The 20,767-nt window shown below is 42.1% G+C and overlaps 1 protein-coding gene across 3 annotated transcripts in view; it reads left to right on the forward strand.

Annotated features, from left to right (window-relative positions):
* Nucleotides 1-13,901, forward strand: part of CILK1 (ciliogenesis associated kinase 1) — a 37,055-nt gene extending 23,154 nt beyond the window's left edge. Inside the window, exons 8-14 of one of the 3 annotated variants that reach the window (XR_008298561.1) lie at nt 2,220-2,540; nt 4,245-4,435; nt 4,553-4,701; nt 6,634-6,762; nt 7,841-7,901; nt 8,982-9,104; nt 10,325-10,462. Coding sequence is in view for 2 of the 3 variants with exons in the window: in XM_027057567.2 (XP_026913368.2) it covers nt 2,220-2,540; nt 4,245-4,435; nt 4,553-4,701; nt 6,634-6,762; nt 8,982-9,104; nt 10,325-10,479 (1,068 nt within the window). In the remaining variant the exon portion in view is untranslated. Of the gene's footprint in view, nt 1-2,219; nt 2,541-4,244; nt 4,436-4,552; nt 4,702-6,633; nt 6,763-7,840; nt 7,995-8,981; nt 9,105-10,324 lie in introns of those variants that run through there. The other 2 variants (XM_027057567.2, XM_053222690.1) reach the window with 2 other exon arrangements.
* Nucleotides 13,902-20,767: the final 6,866 nt, after the last annotated feature.

The following is a 20,767-nucleotide window of genomic DNA, read 5'->3' on the forward strand; positions in this document are numbered from 1 at the left end:
TTTCGTATTAAGTTCGTATCTGACTCTGAATAATTCTTATCAATCTCATGGGAAGTATTTTATTTGGTATTATGGGTGAAAAATAATATTGAATGTCATTAATGGTGTATAATACATAAAAACATAAAATAGTTTGAGACTCACTGTATATAGTTAAATGGTTTAAGCAATATAGTGGCCTTGAAAATTGGCATAGCTCTATGCCACATACATTCATTTTCACCACATACATGGAAATGAAAACAAACATATATTTACCTTTCTTTGGAGAATGTTTTCAAATATATTCTCTCTCAGTTAAGATTATGTAGCACTTTGCTTCTAAGGCAGTACTGGTCGTTGAAAGGGAATTTGAAAATATCTTGTAAAATCCAACTTGCTCCTTTTACAGATGACACAGAACAACAGATGAGATAGAGCTGGGATGATAACCACCATGAGCATTTTATAGCACTTTAGAGTTTGTGGATGCTTTAGTTTTTACGTGATTCTAACCCTATGAAGATTCCATGAAATAAGTGTTATTGTTTTCACTGTGTAAGTGAGAATACTGAGTCTCAGAAAGTATAAGCAGTTTGCCCTAGTCACTCATCCAGTAACTAGTACAGATAGTACAACCAACTGCAGTTCCTTCATGCAGATGGTAGGTCTTGGCCTCATACCTCCTGTTTTCTCAATCTGCCTTCCCCCAGGCCACTTTGTCTTAGATTGTAAAATGCATCCAGAGGGGCGTGGTAATGCTGTGGCTTCAACCACTCCCGTGCCTCTTGCAAGGCTTAAGTTTGCTAATTGTCTCATTGGTGAGTTACATTGCTCAGAATGACGAAGGTGACCAGTTCTAATAGAGAGGATGATTTGGCCAAACAAAAGTGACAGGGACATGTGAAGATAGGACCAATGTGACAGTAGAATTCACTGGAGAGATGACAGTTGGGGGTTAAAGAATTACAGAAAAGCACGTTTCCAAAGGCTCAGAAAAGAAAGAGGCATAATTTGGTACCATAAAACTTTGGGTGGCTGGGGTTGGAAAGCTCTCAGAAGTGCACTTCAGGGGATAAAATTCACAAATATTCTAAGGGCAGAAGAAAAGCTTTCTGATGAACCCAGTTTTTTAAAGGTTGTATCCAAGAGATCAAAAAATTCTGGAGCGCCTGGGTGGCTCATTTGTTAAGAATCTGACCCTTGATTTCAGCTGAGGTCATGATCTCATGGTTCGTGAGATCCAGCCCCACATCAGGCTCTCTGCGCTAACAGAGCAGAGCCTTTTTGGGATTCTCTCTCTCCCCCCCTTCTCTTTCCAGGTCGCTTGTGCTCACTCTCTCTCTCTCTTTCTCTCAAAATAAATAACCTTAAAAGAAAAAAGAAAAGAAGAAATTCTGTAACAAGGAACCAAGAGAACAATGTGTACTTTTAAGAATAGTGTCATTGGCACCTGGGTGGCTCAGTTGGTTGAGCTTTTTTTCAAGTTAGATGCCAGGGTTTAAGATCAGTACCAGAGTATCTGTATTATTGGCCTCTGTATCTACACTTACATATAATAATTGCAAATGTTTATAACTATGTCTCAGAGTCATCAAGAAGGGTTATGTTATGTTCAGTGATTTCCATTCAAAAAAACTAGGGCATACAGGGAATATTTCAGAAAGAATTATCAACCCCAGCACTTTAAGATTTATCCCTTGACTATCTAGAAAACTGGATTGTTCAGAAGAACAAGGTTTGTCCGTGATTCTTGAGAGGCAAGTTTTAATTATATCTGTATTACATTTTTGGCATTCCTGGGGTAATGTACCTGCTTATTTTACACTTGATTCTTCAGTCTTCCAGGATTATTGGCTCTCTCTGTTTTATATTATTTTTTTTTCTTTTTGTGAGCTGAGCAAATTGGCTCAGAAAGGTGAAACATTATATTTAAGGCACATAGTAAATAAGTTACCAAGCCAGTATCTGTGTTGAGCAAGAATACTTTTCAGAAGTAGCAAAGGTAATGGCAGTATAACTGACTGCTTTATCCAAATAATTTTAAGTGTATACATTTTATATTTTAGATAAGGAAAATCATAAAGAATGTCACACATTCGAGATGCTGTTTTCTGGTTGGGTTAGGCTAAGAAACTGTAGTAAAATGGTACCATGAAATGTAGCTCAGTGAGCCTGATGCTGTCAGTCCTCCCGGCTAGACTTTCCTCCTAAAGCAGCCCTATGTGTTGTTATTCCAGGCGCTTCGATATCCTTACTTCCAGATTGGGCATCCGCTGGGCAGCACCACACAGAGCCTTCAGGATTCAGGAAAACCACAGAAGGATGTCCTGGAAAAGGCAGGCCCGCCTCCTCACATTAAGCCAATCCCACCTGCCCAGCCCCCAACCAAGCCACACACACGGATTTCTTCGAGACAGCATCAGGCTAGCCAGCCCCCTCAGCATCTCATGTACCCCTACAAAACAGAGGCTTCCAGGACAGACCACCTGAACCATCTTCCAGAGGACAAGCCAAGCCCGTTGCTCTTCCCGTCCCTCCATACCAAGAATCCTCAGTCGGTGAGCGATTTGCTAGTGAGCCTTGTCTGGCCTGTTCCTCCTCTGACCCCATTTATTGTGTGGAAGGTTTTCTTTTTCAGCATAGAGTCTAATTATAATAAATGTATCTTTGTAATACCATGGGATAGTGAAAAGAGCTTTGGCCTTGGAGTTGAAGTTCTAAATTCAGGTTCTGGCTGTGCCTGTCAATAGCAGTGCGCGTGGTAGGCAACCGTGGTGTCGGGGTTGAGAGCCGCACAGCACTCACACTGCCAGAGGCTCCAGTCTCCGCTCTGCTGTTTCCTAGCTCTGTGACCCTGCGCAGTTTCCTTGGCCTTCCTGCTCCTCAGTTCCTTGCCTGTGAAACAAAGATAACAATTGCTGTCTACCTGATAACAATTCTTTTGGGGACTAAATGAGTTAATACTTGAAAGAATTTGAAATCGTAGCTAGCACTTTGTTAGAACTTGATAAATGTTAGTCACTGTTATTATTAATCCCTGAGAACTCAGTTTCCTCGTCTGGAAAAGGAAGATTATCATGCCTATCTTGCCCACCAGACCAGGCATGAGGATCAAAGGTCCTGCTGCTTGTGAAGATGTTTTGAAAAACCACAAAATGCTATAATAATATTTGTATACTATTATTCCTATTAATGCCATCAAGTAATGCTGTTAATGCTGGGCTGTTAATTGAGCCCAGATCTTTCTTCTCCTCTTGGGCTGGTGCTCAAAAGAAAACAGTTTGGATTAGATTCAATAATAACCCAGGGCATCAGGTGACTGGTTAGCTTTATAATGCTGTCTGCCAGTCTGATTTTTTCTTTCTTTCTTTCTTTCTTTCTTTCTTTCTTTCTTTCTTTCTTTCTTTCTTTTTAATCTGTATTTATTTTTGAGAATGAGAGACAGAGCATGAGCAGGAGAGGGGCAGAGAGAGAGGAAGACACAGAATCCAAAGCAGGCTCCAGGCTCCGAGCTGTCAGCACAGAGCCTGACTCGGGGCTCAAACTCACAAACTGTGAGATCATGACCTGGGCCGAAGTCAGACGCTTAACCGACTGGGCTCCCCAGGCACCCCTGCGAGTCTAATTTTCTAACCTTTTATGCAAAAGTAGTATTTTTTTCTGTTAACTAGTGTTCATTCACTGAGTGCTGGCTCCCAACCAACGCTGTGAGATACTGTGTGAGACTGTTCGCTTTACCCCAACCCACAACTTTGGAAGCAGCATGTATTTAGAAATTTCTTGTTGTAGCTAATTCTGTGATTAAATAGTATCCAGGTCTACTAAAAGGCAAAGAAGGCATATTTGCAGTGTTTTCTGTTAAAGAGCAGGATGATTGACGTCTGAGCTGAGCTGTAATTCTCCTGCATCTGTAGGACAGAATAAAGCATGTTAATGCTTTCAGGGATGAGGCCCAGATGACAACCCAGCCATCTTCCCCGTGTGTGAGGAGTACCTTATATTCTTTTCTAAAATCCTTATCTTGTACAACAGTTGTCCCCATAGGATGCAAACTGATGTGACCTGCGCAGGATATGTGAGAGACAGAGGTCTGGGAACATGCTTTCTGTGGTTACCTTTTCAGATAAGCAGTGCATGTTGGGAATGATATGCCCCCCGGATCCTCCTTTTCATAAGTGAAGAAGTTTGGAATAGGCATTCCTTATGGGTGAGCTCCATTAATGCCAAGTATTACTTTGTCCCCCCAATGCTTGGATACGCAGAAAATGCTGGCTGGCCTGGAACACAAAAATGGGGAGATCAAGCCAAAGAGTAGGAGAAGGTGGGGTCTTGTGTCCCGGTCCACAAAGGATTCCGATGACTGGGCTGACTTGGATGACTTGGATTTCAGTCCATCCCTCAGCAGGATGGACCTGAAAAACAAGAAGAGACAGAGCGAAGAGACCCTCTGCAGGCAAGTGTACACCTGACGTCTGTAAACAGATCAGATCTGGGACTTGTGAAATGATCTGTGCCTTTCTGATGATGCTGTCGATCTCATGCTGACCTAAGTCACCTTCCCTTGCTTCAGATTTGAGAGTGTTTTGGACCTGAAGCCCTCTGAGCCCATCGGTACAGGAAATAGCGCCCCCACCCAGACCTCTTATCAGAGGCGAGACACCCCGACCCTGAGGTCCGCGGCCAAGCAGCACTACTTGAAGCACTCCCGATACTTGCCCGGTAATGGAAATACTTGCCTTTGCTCTTGTCATTGATAAGAAACCATTTCCCTGGAGTCATATTCACAAAGATTCTGTTTTGGAAGGCAAGTGCTTAGGGGCTTCTAGAACCTCAGAACTGGTGGGAACATCATCAAAATACTTGCTGAGGCCTCACGTTTTATGTTCTAGAGTTGCCTAAGATAAAAAAATGTAGTGGAAACTGGGTCCAGCCCCTGGGAGCAAGGAACTGGCGACAGCCAGGCGGCATGCCCGAGGCCCCAGCAGCAGACCGGGTTCAGGAAAAATTAGCAGCCCTGTGTGCTCTCAGGAGACCAGAGTAAGAGCTCAGTCACACTCTCTGGCGGTATTACAGGGGGTAAGCATAAATGCTATAGTTTGATGGGTGCCCGAGCCTCTCCAGATTCTCCAGATTCCAAGCTTACAGCCTACCGTTCATTCATAAGTTCATTCTGTCAGTAAATACGTGCTGAGTACCTGATGTGTGCTAGGCACTCAGGAAATTACGGGGACTGCAGTCTGCAGTGGTATCACAGTCCATGCAGTGACTGTGTACAGCAGCCCTGCAAACAATACTTTCGCCCCCATGTAGGTTGTATCCTAGTGGGAGGGAGACAGACCCTAAACAAGTAGACAACCAGTAGTTCAGGTGGTGATAAGTCCCATTAAGAGTGATATAAGGCAGGGAGGAGGCACAACTGTAGATAGAGGGCTCAGGAAGGGCCTCTCTGAGCAACTGGGCCCCAAAGAATGGGGAAGAAAAAATGAGCAGAACAATCCAGGCAGAGGAAGCAGCAAGTGCAAAGGCCGGGGAGGCAAGAAAGGGCGTGGCTTGTGAGGGGAAGGGCAGAGAGGCCAGTGTGGCCAGAGCATTGTAAGGGGGTGATAGTGTGAGGCATGAGGCATCTTTGGGAGTCTTGCAAGACATTTGGAATTTATTTCATAAGCAGCAAGAAGCTGTCGAAGGGTTTTAGTTGGGGAGCATGCTGGGTTTATGTCTATCTGTGTGCTGAGTGGATGAGGGCAGGCCATAGCTCTCATGCAGGTGAGGGGCATGGTGACTCGGAGCTGGGACTGTGGGTCCCAGGGACAAGAGGTGGGAACGGCAGGCCCTGCTGATGTGTTGACTCCTCGCCCTTGGTTGGCCTCCCAGGATGACCTGGAAGAAGAGAGAGCAGGTGGCAGGGTCTAGCAGTGGTCCAGGTGTCAGGTGCAAAGACTCAAGCTACAGTGACCGCAGGCCCAAGGGAGCAGGGAGGAAATTAGAGAGTTATTTCTTTTTGGCTCTAGGAGAGGAAAGAGGATAAAAGATGAATTCAGTCTTTCAGTTCTGAAAAATAGCTGCAGTGCTTGACATAAATGGGAAAGTGGGCGGTCTAGTGGGTGGTTTGGCTTAAAGTTGAGGTGATTGATTAAGGTCAAGGCAGCCTTGGAAACGAGGGAGTCAGGGAGGGTCACCGGTGCAGACCCGAGTCACCAGCACTTGATGGCGCTAATGGTCCAGGTCAGGGGAGAAGGTGGATCTGGGGGACTGGATGCAGAGAGGACAGCAGGGGCTGCAGAGCTGGTGGGGTGGAAGGGGGTGGAAAAAAACCTTGGGAAGGTGACAGAAAGGCAGTGGCCCTTGAAGGGGTACAGGTAGGGATGTCAGGACAGCACGAGACAGGACAGGACAGGGGACATGAGACACACCTGTCGGGAGAAGCTTAGGAGACCTCTCTCAGGCTGCCCACCAGTGAGACAGGATGCTAAACCCAAGGATGGCATCTTTCCTCTGCCATCTATCAGAAAACAGCCTGGTCGGTTCTTGCTCCAATTGTTGAACCACAGGAAATTTGGACAAATTAGGTTCTGTGAGAACTTCGTCACAAAATCTGGTGCAAGATTTAAGATGTACTTTTTTTGCATTTGAAAATCATTTCTTCCCCACTAGGAATAAATATAAGAAATGGCATACTTCCAAATCCAGGCAAGGATTTCATTCCATCTAACCCATGGTCTAGTTCTGGTTTGTCTGGAAAATCTTCAGGGACAGTATCGGTAATCAGCAAAATAAATTCAGGTGAGTAGTGATTATTACTTCCTAAATGACAAGAGGCAAATTCTCTGAATGTGGCAGGGCGGGTACAGAGAGACAAGCTGTGGAAACGAAAGTTTTCTGGTGTGGAAACCCAGGGCCCCTTTTCCAGGCCTTTAATCCTGTCTCTTTCTTGGCAGCAGGCTCTGGGGACCCCGCCAGCTGCTTCAGGGTCTGCCTTCAGGAGGGGGGGTTGGGGGGTGGGGCTCGTCTGACTTCCCGAGGCCCTGCCCTGCGGGCCATCCACCTCAGCCCCATCCGCCTTGCTCCAGCTCGTCCCCTCCCTCTGATGACCCAGAGCCCCCCAACCCCTTCTGGTTGGAAGGTGGACAGCTCAGAAGGCCATCCTCACTTTTTTTTAAATGAGTAAGTGAATTTCATAAGCCTTCCAGGCTGGCTAACCCCGTTCCCAGCAGACCAGTCCACCATGTCATTTTCTCTCACTCAGGCAACCCTGCCACATGCTGCTTCCCTTTCCACATTGTCAGGTAAACATCTGGGCATCACTTCTCCTGGCTTTATCCGTTATGTGTTCATTTATTTTGAGAAACCCAAAAAAGAACAAAATGATGCATCAACCTCCACATACTCCCCACCAACTCAAGGAATCAAAGTTGGCAAATACACACGAAGCCCACTCTCTAGGCCTTACCCTTTCTCTCTTCCCCTCTCCTGATTTGGGTGTTAATTGTTTCTATGCATTTTTAAAAGGTACATGAAATACATAGTATGTTTTTGCATGTTTAAAAATTAATGTGAACATAATTCTGGATGTATATTGTGATGTAGCAATCACACATATATGTAAGATACATAACATTATATACTGTATAACATATATAATATATATAACTGTGCCACACCAGAATTTTATTACTTTTACTGGATCATAATTTATTTACTCTTTTCTTCTTGATGAGTGTGTAAACTGTGAACGATCTTTGCTATTAGAGCGCCGAAGGAACCCTGTTGGACCCCATTGTTGTGCACCTGTGTGAAGGTTCCTCTGGGTATAAATGTAAACATGTTCAGTTAAAGGGTGTGCTCATCTTTGACTTTACAGATGTTGCCAAATTGCTCTCCAGCAGGGTCTGGGAGTTGTGCTGTATCCTTGATGCCACTTGGTACTGTCAAGATTGCAAAATGTGTGCTGATGTGATGGGCGTGAAATGGCATCTTATTGTGGCGTAAACTTGCATGCTTCGTGTACTAATGAGGTTGAGCATCTTCTCTTGTGTTTATTGGCTATACGCTTTTTCCCTTTTGGGACCTGTTCAAATTCTCTTCCCACTTTTTTTTTTTCCATGTCTATTCACCAAAAATGCAAAATGTGCTCTAGCATAATACAACTCCTCACACCTGCATTGCCACTCTGCCTTAACTAAGCAGTTGCTAGGAACACTGAGTTGTGAAGACACACAGCAACTCTACCACAAATTCCCTCTTTTCCTACTGGCTGTAACTCCCATTTGTATAATGGCCCATAATAACATTTGTCATTGTTCTGTGTGTACCTTAAGTCTTAGTGATAAGGCTTCTAGATATCCATTCATTCATCTGGTGTGTATTGATTACTGGCTATCTATAAAGCATCCTGTTGAGCTCCTAGAATAACTAAGATGAGTAGCATACAGTTCCAGCCCTTAAAGCAGTCTCAATAGAAAAGCACCATAAGAAGTGAATATATTTAATATAATGTAATAATCATTAACTTTTCTGATTACAGACAATAACGTTTAGTGTAGAATTACTTGTAATTGCTAAATAATTAAGACAATCTGTGTGCCGATCAGTTAGAGGCTGGCTAAATTATCGCTTAGCTGTATTCTAGAATTTGTATATACTGAGGAAGGATAACTGTTCTGTGTTATGGAATGAAAAAACACAGATTTCAGAACAGGCTAAACCTATTATCCCAAAAAAGAAAGAAAACTGCGCATTTCCTTTTTCTTAACCGACCAGCCAACCAACTGGACTTGGTGTGGGTGCAGGCTATAGGAGAGGCACTGTCTTTCCTGTCCCTCTCCCCAGTCTTTCCAACAGTGTGCTGTGGAGGAGTGCTCTGCTCAGAATTCACTGTTCTTATCATACTTCCCCTGTAAAAGTAAGGTCCCAGTTCTGTATTATTCCGCACCTGTTTAACCCTATTGATTTTACATGCACGTGTCTTTGTGTAGTAATGAGCTTTTGCTTTTGTGTATCAGTTGGTTCCAGCTCTACAAGTTCTAGTGGACTGACTGGAAACTATATCCCCTCCTTTCTAAAAAAAGAAGTTGGTTCTGCTATGCAGAGGGTACACTTGGCACCTATTCCAGACCCTTCCCCTGGTAAGTTCTATTTCAGATCATTCATGAATCAATGCAGCAGGTGGTTATGGAGTAGCTGCTTTGTGCCAGGCCTGGTGTCTGCTGCCATGGTGCCAGGATCCACCAGTGAAGGAGACAGACAGGATGCCCTGTCCCATGAACTTGCACTCTACAGACAACCGAATCAGATGCTCACCAATGCTAGGGGGAAAAATAAAGTTAGGCAGGGTATAGGGAATGTGGAGGTTGGAGTGTGCTTTTTTTTTTTTTTTTTTTTTTTTTGAGAGAGAACATGAGCCGGGGAGAGGGGCAGAGGTGGGGAGAGAGACAGAGACAGAGAAGGAGAGAGAGAGAATCTTAAGCAGACTCCATACTCAGGGGCTCAATCCCACAACCCTGGGATCAGGACCCGAGCCAAAATCAAGAGTCAGACTCTCAACCAGCTGAGCCACCCTGGCACCTCTGGAGTCTGTATTTTTTAAAGAGCGTAACCCAAAGAAGACCTCACCGCAAAGGAGATGTTGAGTGAAGGTGTGAAAGAGGTGAGTGAGCCACCCAGTCAGTGAGGGTGAGACTGTCCCCAGCACGGGGTTCCTAGTGCATGGGCCTGGAGGCAGGAGAGCCCAGCCTGTTCAAGCAAGAGCAAGGAGGCAGAGGACAGGGGTGACGTGAATGATGGAGGGGAATGGGCAAGAGAGAGGGGTGACAGGAGACCGGGTGGTATGAGGCCCTGCAGGCTACCGTAAGCGTTCTGTCATTCACCGTGAATGACATGGGAGAGCCACTGGAGGGTCTCAAGCAGAGGCGTGGGGTGATCGGACTTCCATCTTCCAGCCTCACTGCAGTGCTGGCTGTCACTAGACTGAAAGTGGGAAACAAGGTTGGAAGCAGGGAAGCAAACTGGCTGCTGCCGTGATCCAGGCAAGGAATGATGGGCCAGAGTGCTAGGAGCTGAGCTGGTCTGGCTCGGAGTACATATGGAAGGTAGAGCCAGGAGCATTTGCTGACCAATGACAAGTGGGATGTGAAAAAAAGGGAGGGGTCAGGATTGACACCAGTATTTTTGGCCTGACAACTATAGAGTGTTGTCATCCTTGACTGAGAGAGGGAAGACTGTAAGACGCAGGCCGGTGCTTCTCTTGAACTCTCATTTTCCGATATTTTGTCGCCAAGATGCACTTACTTGCTTTGTTTGCATGAGTCCCCACATCAGTCAGACCTGCCTTCCTCTCTAATTGCAGGCTATTCTTCCCTGAAGGCCGTGAGACCTCATCCTGGGCGACCTTTTTTCCACACCCAGCCTAGAAGCACTCCCGGGTTGATGCCCCGGCCTCCGGCTGCCCAGCCAGTGCATGGCCGGACGGACTGGGCTTCTAAGTACGCGTCTCGGCGATGACTGTGCCGAAGCTTCTGGGGGTGCAGGAAAGCAGGACACAGTCCCTCCACCAACTGGTGTTCTGCTGACAAGAAGCTTGCGGATGGTGTAAAAGCAAACCAACACTTTATAGTTGTTCTTCTGAACGAAGACATTTCAATATTCTTTAAAAAATTTTTTTTAAATATTGATTTGAACGCAGTACCCTTTTTTTGTACAAAATTATTTTATTCTAAAACTGGGTCCCATTATTTTCTTAAACAGCGGCATTTTGTATATATGGATTATGTTTTAGCATTTTATACAGTCAACTTTGTAATGAACTTTTTAAAAATTAATTGACTTTCCTTTGGGGTTCCAGATAATATTTTATACAGATTTTTAAAAATTTAATAATATTGATGCAGTATTGCAACAGGGGTGCAATTTAAGGCTACATGATAGAGGGTTATTTACTCAATGCGTGCAGATATTTGTGAAGTGGTTAAATTTTAAATGTGGCACATTGGCACTTCAGGTTCTCTTGGACCAGTGTCAGCCCTAGAGAAATGATCTTCTGCTTTTCTCAATATCATGTTATTCGTTTGACTTTTTTGATACCACTGTGCTGTTCTGAAAGTACCATTATGCAGTTCATTTTGTTTTGTGTTTCCCAAATGAAAGAACTCTTAAGTAAATATTTTTTGAAATGTTTACAACAACGCTTTACAGTGGTTGGAGATAAGCGAATGAAACCGAGCTTTACCACGCTAGGCTGTCATATTCTATTTTTCTTCTATTTTTGAAATCAAACTGTGTAAGTTCCCACAGAAGGGAAGCTTTTCAGGCCAACAGGTTTTTAACATAAAGGTTAACACAGTCAGTTAAACTTAGATCCCTGCCAGGATGCATGACCAAAAAGCTAAGTTTCAAAGCAGCAGAAGGGTTTTTTATTATAAGTGATCAGATTTTGCATTCAGCTTAGTTCTCCAGGCCTGGCTAGGAACAAACAATGAATAATCTTCTGTCCTAGCTAAACTCTCAGGGCACGTTGGGGAGCAGGAACTTACCCGGGAAGTCACGGTTACCATGATGTTAGTGTCCATAGCGTGCCACATTTGAACTCTTAACCCTTGTGTAGCTTCTTCACACAGTGGGAACTCTATTTGTTGGGCAGAGGCTGTTCCATTGAGAGGAATGTTTACAGCAATTTTGAAAACGACAAAGCTAGTTTGGAGACAGAAAAAGACAAAAGGTCCACTCTTCATCCATCTCTGTAGGGCATTGTGCCTCCACCCATGGTTACCTGAAAGGCAGGAGGGAAGGTCTCCGCCGTTGAACAAGATACAAACTCAATAGCACATTGACTCACATTCTGCCAAGCTACTCTTATTTGGTTCCAGGTTCCAACGTATAGCAAATTGAGCCACATGAAGTTGTCATTTCTGTAGGTTAAAAAGATACATTGCAGTGAATATTGGCACTTTGATTTGATTCAGCCCAATAAGTTGGTAAATGACTGCTTTGACGTATTAGTAACATGTTGCGGCCTGAACAAATTGCCATGGCTCCCGAAGAGCCCTAATCTAAATCACGGAGTAATTTTTGTTTTGGAGAATCTGGCTCAAAAATGTACTTGACCAAGCACTATGATCCCTAGGGGCACAAGAAAAGCACATGATGGATGTGGATTTGGTAGGTAATATTTTCTGTTAACAAACTGGCAGCAAAGCTTCAGAAAACAAATATGTATATGTAAGCACAACTTGAAGCTGAATTCACTTCTGTATTATATGCTCAACTCATTATCTAAAGCAACAGAAAGTGTGTTTTCAGAGATGAGTCCTTTACTGCGATTAATATTTATTTTCCCTTTCTGTATTATGTATAAAAAGTAAGTGAATCTGTAACCTTACCCAGCTTGCTGGAAAGCTGGTTTTAAATTGTACATACCTCTTAGAGAAGCTAATGGATTGTGAATATCATATGTGTGGCCCTCTAGCTTATGTTAAGGTCATTACATTTTTTAAATTAAAAAACCTAGTTACCTGGTTGTTACACATTATAAACTTGTTTTTCTAATACTTTTGTGGGCCCAAACTCAGAAAATATCGCCTTTTTCATCCTCTTACGTTTTCCTATATTTGTGAGTAAACAACTCCCCTTAGGAAGCTGAACATGTTTATCCATGCGAAAGTTGAGCAGCAGATGTGCGGTTTGGAAAAACAGAAGACTGAAAAAGCAATGTGAATTCTAAAGAACTAGCAAAATCCTAGGAAGTTCTCTTTTTTCCCCCTGAAATGGGTAAAGGGCAGATGTGTATACAAGCTGTTTACTATAAAAGGGAATAGTGACCATTTTTTGGTAAGTGAAAATCACATGCTACCTGGTACATCTATTTTTTTCACTGTACCTATTTGTGACTATACCTCATTTCCAGTCAGAAAGCTTTTTGGGATGTTAGGAAATGGTACAAGGACAGCTCACTCCAAGCCCAAAGGTCCAGTGATGGTGGTATGCCAAGGGGTACATGTGTAAACTGCAAGGCAAGCTTCCTGGGCATAAAAACTACTCTTGGTATGATTGTTCATCTGACAATAAAATTCCATTAATTACTAAGCACTCACCCAGCTTATGTATGATAGGGTTTAAGTAGGAAGAAAATTGATTTTCAAACAGTTTTTTAGACACATCTCATCTATAAAGCCTAAAGGACTATATACTTCTAACAAATTAACACTGTGTCATCTTCTGACGTTATCAAAAATTGAATAAAATCAAGGTAATGCCTAAGTACAAGCACCAGTACCACTAGAGTTCATGGGCACCACCTTTTCTCATGAAGTAGCATTTCCCTACCGTCAAGCCATTGTTTTGTGCCATTTAGGAGAGAAAAAGAGTGCAGCCTGTATGTTCCAGCTCAGTGTATGACCAAAAGCAATATGTTTATAAGAAAATGTTTGACATGCTAATTATTTTATATCATTTAAAGCATACTGTAGCAAATTGTTTGTTTAATATATGTGGTTAATTTTTAGAATGATTTTTACAATATCCAACCAAAGTACTGTATTTTATATAACTTATTGTGAGGACCTTCTCATGGAAACCATTCAGAAGACAAACTGGAGGCAAGCATCGCATTAATCTGTATTATCAGTTTCTTATGGACACTGTGCTAATGTGAATTTGAGATGACCCAAACAGTCTTCTGATCTCAGATATCTTAGTACTGATAGCAGTTTAGTCACCTGATTTGATTACAAGGGAATCACTGAGAATATATTTATTTATAAAGCAAATATTCATAATGATGAGAAGATAGAAGGACAGAAAACCACTGAAACAAGCCCCTTCTGAAATAAAATGTTGCTTTTTGAATAGTTTGTCCTAAAGTGTTTAAAAATGTTAACTTTATGTAAGGAAAATTCTCCAAATAAAGTTACAGTTTAAGAAAAAAAAAATGAATGTTCTGTTATTATTTTCGTTATTCTTCCATCAAAGGATAACATTAGGGGGCACCTGAGTGGCTTAGTCATTTGAGCGTCCCACTCTTGATTTTGGCTCAGGTCATGATCCTAGGGTCAGGAGATTGAGTCCCAAATCGGGCTCTGCACGGAGCTTGGAGCCTGCTTGGGATTCTCTCTCTTGCTCTCTCTCTACCCCTCCCCTGCTTCTAAAATTGAAAAAAAAAAAAAGATAAGTGTTTCCTAATGTGGAATTTTGACATTTTGTAACTTCTCCTTAATGCTTAGCGCAGTGTTCCTGCCATGGAATTGGAAGCATACGTTTAGAGCAGCAGTGTGCAGAGTTATCCTGCAATCTGGAGACTTTCATTTTTGTATTTATTTTTTTGGAGGCTTTTTTTAAATTTAGCATTTAGCAAGTTAGGTGAGTAGGAATATAAAAAAAAAAAAAAGGAGGTGGAAACAATTTCTTGTTGCCGATTTTGTCATTCATCATGATTAATATTTACCTTGTATGATTTTAGCTTTTCACAGCATACTCCTATGTACAATATAAACCTTCCAAAGAAACTCATCACTTTGTGAATTACGTACCAGATTCCACTGGGAATTCATTTCCCAAACACTCTTTGAATCCTTGAAAGAATTTTTTAAGAACGTGGTTTACAAAACATGAATTGCTGAATCCCAAAGCGTGCCCCTCCCATCAGAACACTGCTGACCCAGTGGAGCTCAACTGACACTGAGCTCAGCTGGTCCATGCCCAGGCAAGAAGCTGAATCACAGCCCTATCTGCTGTGGACCATCTCCCAGTGCCATCTGCCCAGGAGGGCTGGCAATGACTCTTGGAGGCTGTGTGGCCCAGCAGCATCCAAGCTAAGAGGTGGCTGAATAGAGCTGATCCTCTACAAGAGCAAAGCCAGTATCAGGTGCAGAGTATTATGCTAGCACAGGCAGGGGGATTGATTCACAGCCAAGGCTGAGGGTAACTCCTGGCTCCTCCTAACCTGAGAGCCAGTTTGGGAAAATTGACTGTAGCCTGGAGCAGTCCCTCCCCCTCCCACCCAGGCAAGAGAGCTGAGACCTGGCCCTACTAGCTGTAGAGAGTGTCTTCTGTCCCCATCTGACCATAAGGGCTGGCAAAAACACCTGGAAGCTATGTAGGCCAGCAGTACACAAGCCTAGAAGCAGACAGAGCCTACAGTTTGCAGAGCAAAGCCAGTGGACCTGTTTGGTCAGGGAACTGGGGTGTGGGTGGGCTTGAATTAAGACGACAAAAAAGAGCTTTACCAGCTTTAGATGTGCTTCTCCTTGCTGTACCCGGGCAGGGAATCTGTTTCGTAGTTCTGCTCATCACTGAATACAGGCTTCAGGGTATCCAATGAGGGAACCTAACCAGAACACACATGGAGAACTGTGTCGCCCATTCAACAGTCCCACGTATGGTGACACTTGAGCACAGAGCACAGCCCATGGCTTTCTGCATCTGCAGAACAAAACCAATGGCCTTAACCACAAAATTCAGTGCACATTCTGGCTTCATTTGGGTCTGCAAACAATGAGATATAGATCCTGGTTCTGTCCTGCTATCCTGCTAAGGCAAGGAAGTTAATTCATAGACACATCTATTACTGAATATAGTCCCCAGTCCTGACCATCTAGCAAGCCTCACCAGAGAAGTCAGGCAACTGCAGAGCCCATCCTACAGCCTCACTTAGGGAGGGAACCAAGCCAGCAGTCCTAGCCAACTGTTCGCAGCCAGTGGCACATTCTCCCATCCCCATCCTCAGAGCTTGAACAGTTGCCTCACCCAAAAAAATAGACCATAATAGTAGGCCTCTTCTGTCCAAAGACATTACCAGCAGACACACCCAGAAACCCAAACTGAGCTGACTGGTGAAGAACTGTCTCTCCCAAGGAAAATCTGTAAAGTCTGGAAGAGGAGCCCCATTACTCAAATACACAGATACCAATGTAAGGAATCAAGGGTCCCAAAAAAGTCAAGTAAATATGAAACCACCAAAGGAAACTAATAAAGCTTCGAGTACTGACCCTAAGGAAATGGAAAACTATGAACTGTCTGATGAAGAATTCAGAATAATACTCTTAAGAAATTTTAGTGAACTCTAAGAAAACACAGACAACTAAATGAAATTAGGAAAACAATACATGAAAAATAATGAGAAGTTCAACAAGAAAATAGCAACCATCAAAAAAAAAAAAAGAAAAGAAAAGAAAACCCACAAAAAAACCCCACCAAACCCTAGAAATCCTAGAGTCGAAAAATACAATAACTGAACTGAAGAATTCATCGGTTTCAAAAATAGACTGGACCATGTAGAAGAATCAGCAACCTGGAGGATGAAACGCTGGAAATAACCCAGTCAGAGGAGCAAAAGGAAAAAAAGAATGAAAGAGTGAAGAAAGCCTACCAGGATTATGGGACACCATGAGTTATGGGACACACTATGAAACAGTATTCATACTATAGGAATTCTAGAAGGAGAAGAGAAAGAGAAAGGGACAGAAAGTATATTTAAAGCAATAATGCTGGAAACTTCCCAAACCTGGGGAGAGAAGTAGACATCCAGATCCATTAGGACCAAAAGACTCTAAATAGGTTAAACCCAAAAAGGGCTACACCAAGACACGTTATAATTAAATTGTCAAAAGTTAAAGACAAAGAAAGAATTAAAGAGAGGTTACATATGAGAGAACCCTGATAAGACTACTGGTGGATTTCTCAATAGAAATTCTTCAGGCTAGGAGAGAATGAGATGACATATCCAAAATATTGGAAAAAAATAACTGTCAGCCCCAAATTCTCTACTTAGAGAAGCTGTCCTTTGGAAATGAAGGGGGAGATAAAGACTTCACCAAACAAACTAAAGCAGAGGGATTCATTATCATCAGACCTGCCATATGAAAAACAAATGGAATCAAAATAACCGTAACTACAATAATCTGCTATTAGTCGCACAATATAAAAAACATGTAATGTAAATTGTAACAACAATAACCTAAAATGTGAAGGGGGGAGAAAAGTACTAGTGTAAAGCTTAAAGATTCTGTTGGTCATGGGGTAGCTTAGTCAGATAAGCACCCAACTCTTGATTTCAGCTAAGGTTATGATCTCACAGTTCGAACTGTGAGGTTGAGCTCTGCGTCAGGCTCTGGGCTGACCTCACAGAGTTGGCTTGGGATTCTCTCTCCTCTTTCTCTCTCCAAATAAATAAATAAACTCAGGAAAAAAAGAATTCTATTGGTTAGCTGTTATCAGCTTAAGATATGTAAGTTACCAGTTTGTGTAAGCTTCCTGGTAACCACAAGGGAAAATCCTGCTGTCATTCCACAAAAGGAAAAGATAAAGAAGTCAAAACATACCGATACCAAAGACATCAAAGCACAAAAACAGACAGCAGGATAAGAAACAAGGAATAATGGATCTATAAAACAATCTGAAAACAAAGAACAAAATGGCAATTAGTAAGTCCTTAACTATCAATAGCTACTTTACTGTAGAGGGGATAAATTCTCCAGTTAAAGGAGACATAGCATGACTGAATGGGTAAACACACACACACACACACACACACACACACACACCCCAATTCAATAATACGTTGCCTGCAATAGACTTACTTCAGCCTTAAAGACACACAGAGGCTGAGAGTGAAGGGATGGAAAAAGACATTCCAAGTGAATGGTAACAACAATAAACGACAAAAATCAGAGGTAGCTACACTTATATCAGACAAAATGGACCTTGAACTAAAAATGGTAAAAAGAGAAAAAAGGTCATTATATAATACTAAAGGGGTCAATACATCAAGAAGATATAACAAATGTAAATATTTATGCACCCAGCATAGGAACACCTAAATACATAAGGCAAAAACTAATGTTGCAGGATTCTTTACCACAATACCCTGGATTCATTGTCTTGCCACTCCAAAGAATGAAGAGGTGGACACAAAATGAGCAGCAGGCAAAAGTTTATTAGAGTATAAATTAGAAAGTAAGAATAGTAGGAAAGTTCTCTTTACAGAGAGGGGACACTAGAAAGTGAATGCCTGCTGACAATAAGCTAGGGTCCTTGTTTTATAAGGTTCTGGTCGTGCCCCACCCCCCCATCCCTCCCCCTTGTTCCTTCTCAGGTTCCACCCTTATTGACCTTATAGTTCTAGGTGCTGGGTTGTCCATTCCTGATTGGCTCATTTCCATTGGTGGTCTAGGCCATACTTAGGTCTTTTGTCAAATTCCTGAGGGAAACCTGAGGGGAAGTAGGTGGGGTCTGTTACATTCAAAAGAGGAACCTTATACCTGAGGGGGTTTGCTGTGGTCAGACACTCCCAGCATTGTTCCAAAATAGGTTTTTTTCCCCACCCAGGGACCTCAGGCCCTATTCTTTCCCTCTCTACCTATTTTATCCTATCTTTTCCTATCACTAACAAAGGTAAAAAGAGAAATAAACAGTATACAATAATAGTTGGGGACTTTAATACACCACTCTTAACAATGAGTAGATTATACAGACAGAGAATCAATAAGGAAACAGTGGATTTGAATACTACTATAGACCAAATAGTCATATACAGAATGTTCTATCCAACAACAGCAGAATACACATTCTTCTCAAGTGCACATGGAACATTTTCTAGGATAGACCATATGTGAGGCCACCAAACAAGAAGTCTTAGCAAATTTAAGCAGACTGAAATCACACCAAGTATCTTCTCTGACCACAGTGACATGAAACTAGAAACCGACAACAAGAGCAAAACTGGAAAATTCAAGAACACATGAAAAATAAACAACACTCTCCTGAACAACTAATGGATCAAAAGAGAAATTAAAGGAGAGATAAAAAAGATTCTTGAGACAAATGCAAATGAAAACCAGCATACTAGAACCTGTGGGATGCAGTATTAACGGTTCTAAGAGGGGAGTTCACAGCAATTAATGCCCATGTTAAGATGCAAGAAAATCCCTAACAACTTAACTTTATGCCATCAGGAACTAGAAAAAGAAGAGCAAAAGCAAACTGAGCCCAAAGTTAGCAGAAGAAAGGAGATAATAAAGAGTAGGGCAGAAATAAATGAAATAAAATAAAAAACGATAGAAAATATTAACCAAACTAGGAGTTGGTTGTTTGAAAAGATGAACAAAATTGACAAACTACCTTGCTGTCAGGACAGGGTCTTGGTATCAGTCATTTACAGCTAAGGCTGAATGTAAGCCAATTGTTTCCCTCCTCCTGGAGTGTTTTACATATAAACCTTCTCTTAAACTGAAATTTAAAGCTCTATTATTTTAAAGCTCAGGGATTTTTGTTGAGGCACTTTTTTTAACCTACAACTGAGTGGGTGGGCAAAGGGTTGAGGGCTGAGGATTTCCCTGGGCACTGAAAACAAATCAGGTAGGTAGATTCTACTATCTACCACCACACTATCTACTATGTTTAAGACTATCCCAGAATGAGAGCGACTCCAAGGGTCTCTAAGAATAGAACAATTTCGGAGGCTTCCAAGTAATAAAATGACTTAAAGTCACCTGTTGTAGAGTGGCAGAATTACTATAACAGGACTCTTTATTTCTCCACCAGCCTGTGTCATCAGAGTCTTATGATACTGCTTTAGTTTCTCATTCAGGCAAATAAGACTGTTAGGATACTGTTATCCCTATTGTATTAGGTTGGACTTTTGAAGTTGTCATTTTGTAGGTTAGAAAAAAAACCCCATTAAACTATCAGCACTTTAGTATGTTTCAACTCATTAGAAATAAGGAAATGGAGGTAAATGTTTGGTTTATCAACAAAGTTGAATAATACTTGTCCTGTCTAGTTCAGTTAAAGTGAATTCTTACAGAAAGATGCGTTAAAAAAATGAATAAAGAATGATTATTTTCAGCAGGGTTGGAAAATATGACTTCCTACCTATGTTAAACTGAGTCATGTCTGTGTTAGGTCAGAATTAGAAAGGTGAAATTGAACATACACTATTAGTCTTATTTGTGAGTGACTATTCTGACTCTTCTGGTGCTCAGCTGTTCTTGACTTGCTTATCTTCTTTATATACTTTTTCTGGATAAGCTCATCCTTTTGCTGCCAGCTGGACCCATCTCAGTCCTCTTGTCTGAGTCTTTGCTGGCTGATTCAAGTGTCTAATGGACATTTTCAGTTGAATGGCTTAGAGAAATGAAAGACAAATCACCTCATTATTTTCCCCGAGCCTTGTCCTCCTCCACTCTTTATGGAGCAGAAACCAAAGCATTGTTCATTCATTCATTCAATCATTTTTCCAATACATATTCTCTAAACACTTACTCTGGGCTAAGCATTATTCTAGAAGCAGGAAATCCAAAAATGTATTTTTTAAAACTATGAAAATCCCTAACCTCATATAATTTGCACTCTATTAAGTCTACAAGTAGATAATAAAATATGTAAACAAAATACATGGTATGTTAGATGACAGTAAATGTTATGAAAAATAGAGGAGGATGGAAAAGGAAATGTGTGTGCTTGGGCGGAGGGTGGGGGGATGCATCATTCTAGACTTTTTCTCTTCCTTCCCCTACTCCTTGTTATGATAGGAAAAAATAGGATAAAATAGGCAGAGAGGGAAAGGATTAGGGCCTGAGATCCCTGGGTGGGGAAAGACATATTTTGGAACAATGCTGGGAGTGTCAGACCACAGCAAACCCCCTCAGGCTTAAGGTTCCTCTTAAGAATGTAACAGACCCCACCTACTTCCCCTCAGGTTTCCCCTCGGAATTTGACAAAAGACCTAAGTCTACAATGAAAACAGCCCAATCGGGAATGGACAACCCAGCACATAGAGATATCCAGCCAATAAGGGTAG

Source organism: Acinonyx jubatus, chromosome B2, assembly GCF_027475565.1.
Source record: "Acinonyx jubatus isolate Ajub_Pintada_27869175 chromosome B2, VMU_Ajub_asm_v1.0, whole genome shotgun sequence".
NCBI lineage: Eukaryota > Metazoa > Chordata > Mammalia > Carnivora > Felidae > Acinonyx > Acinonyx jubatus.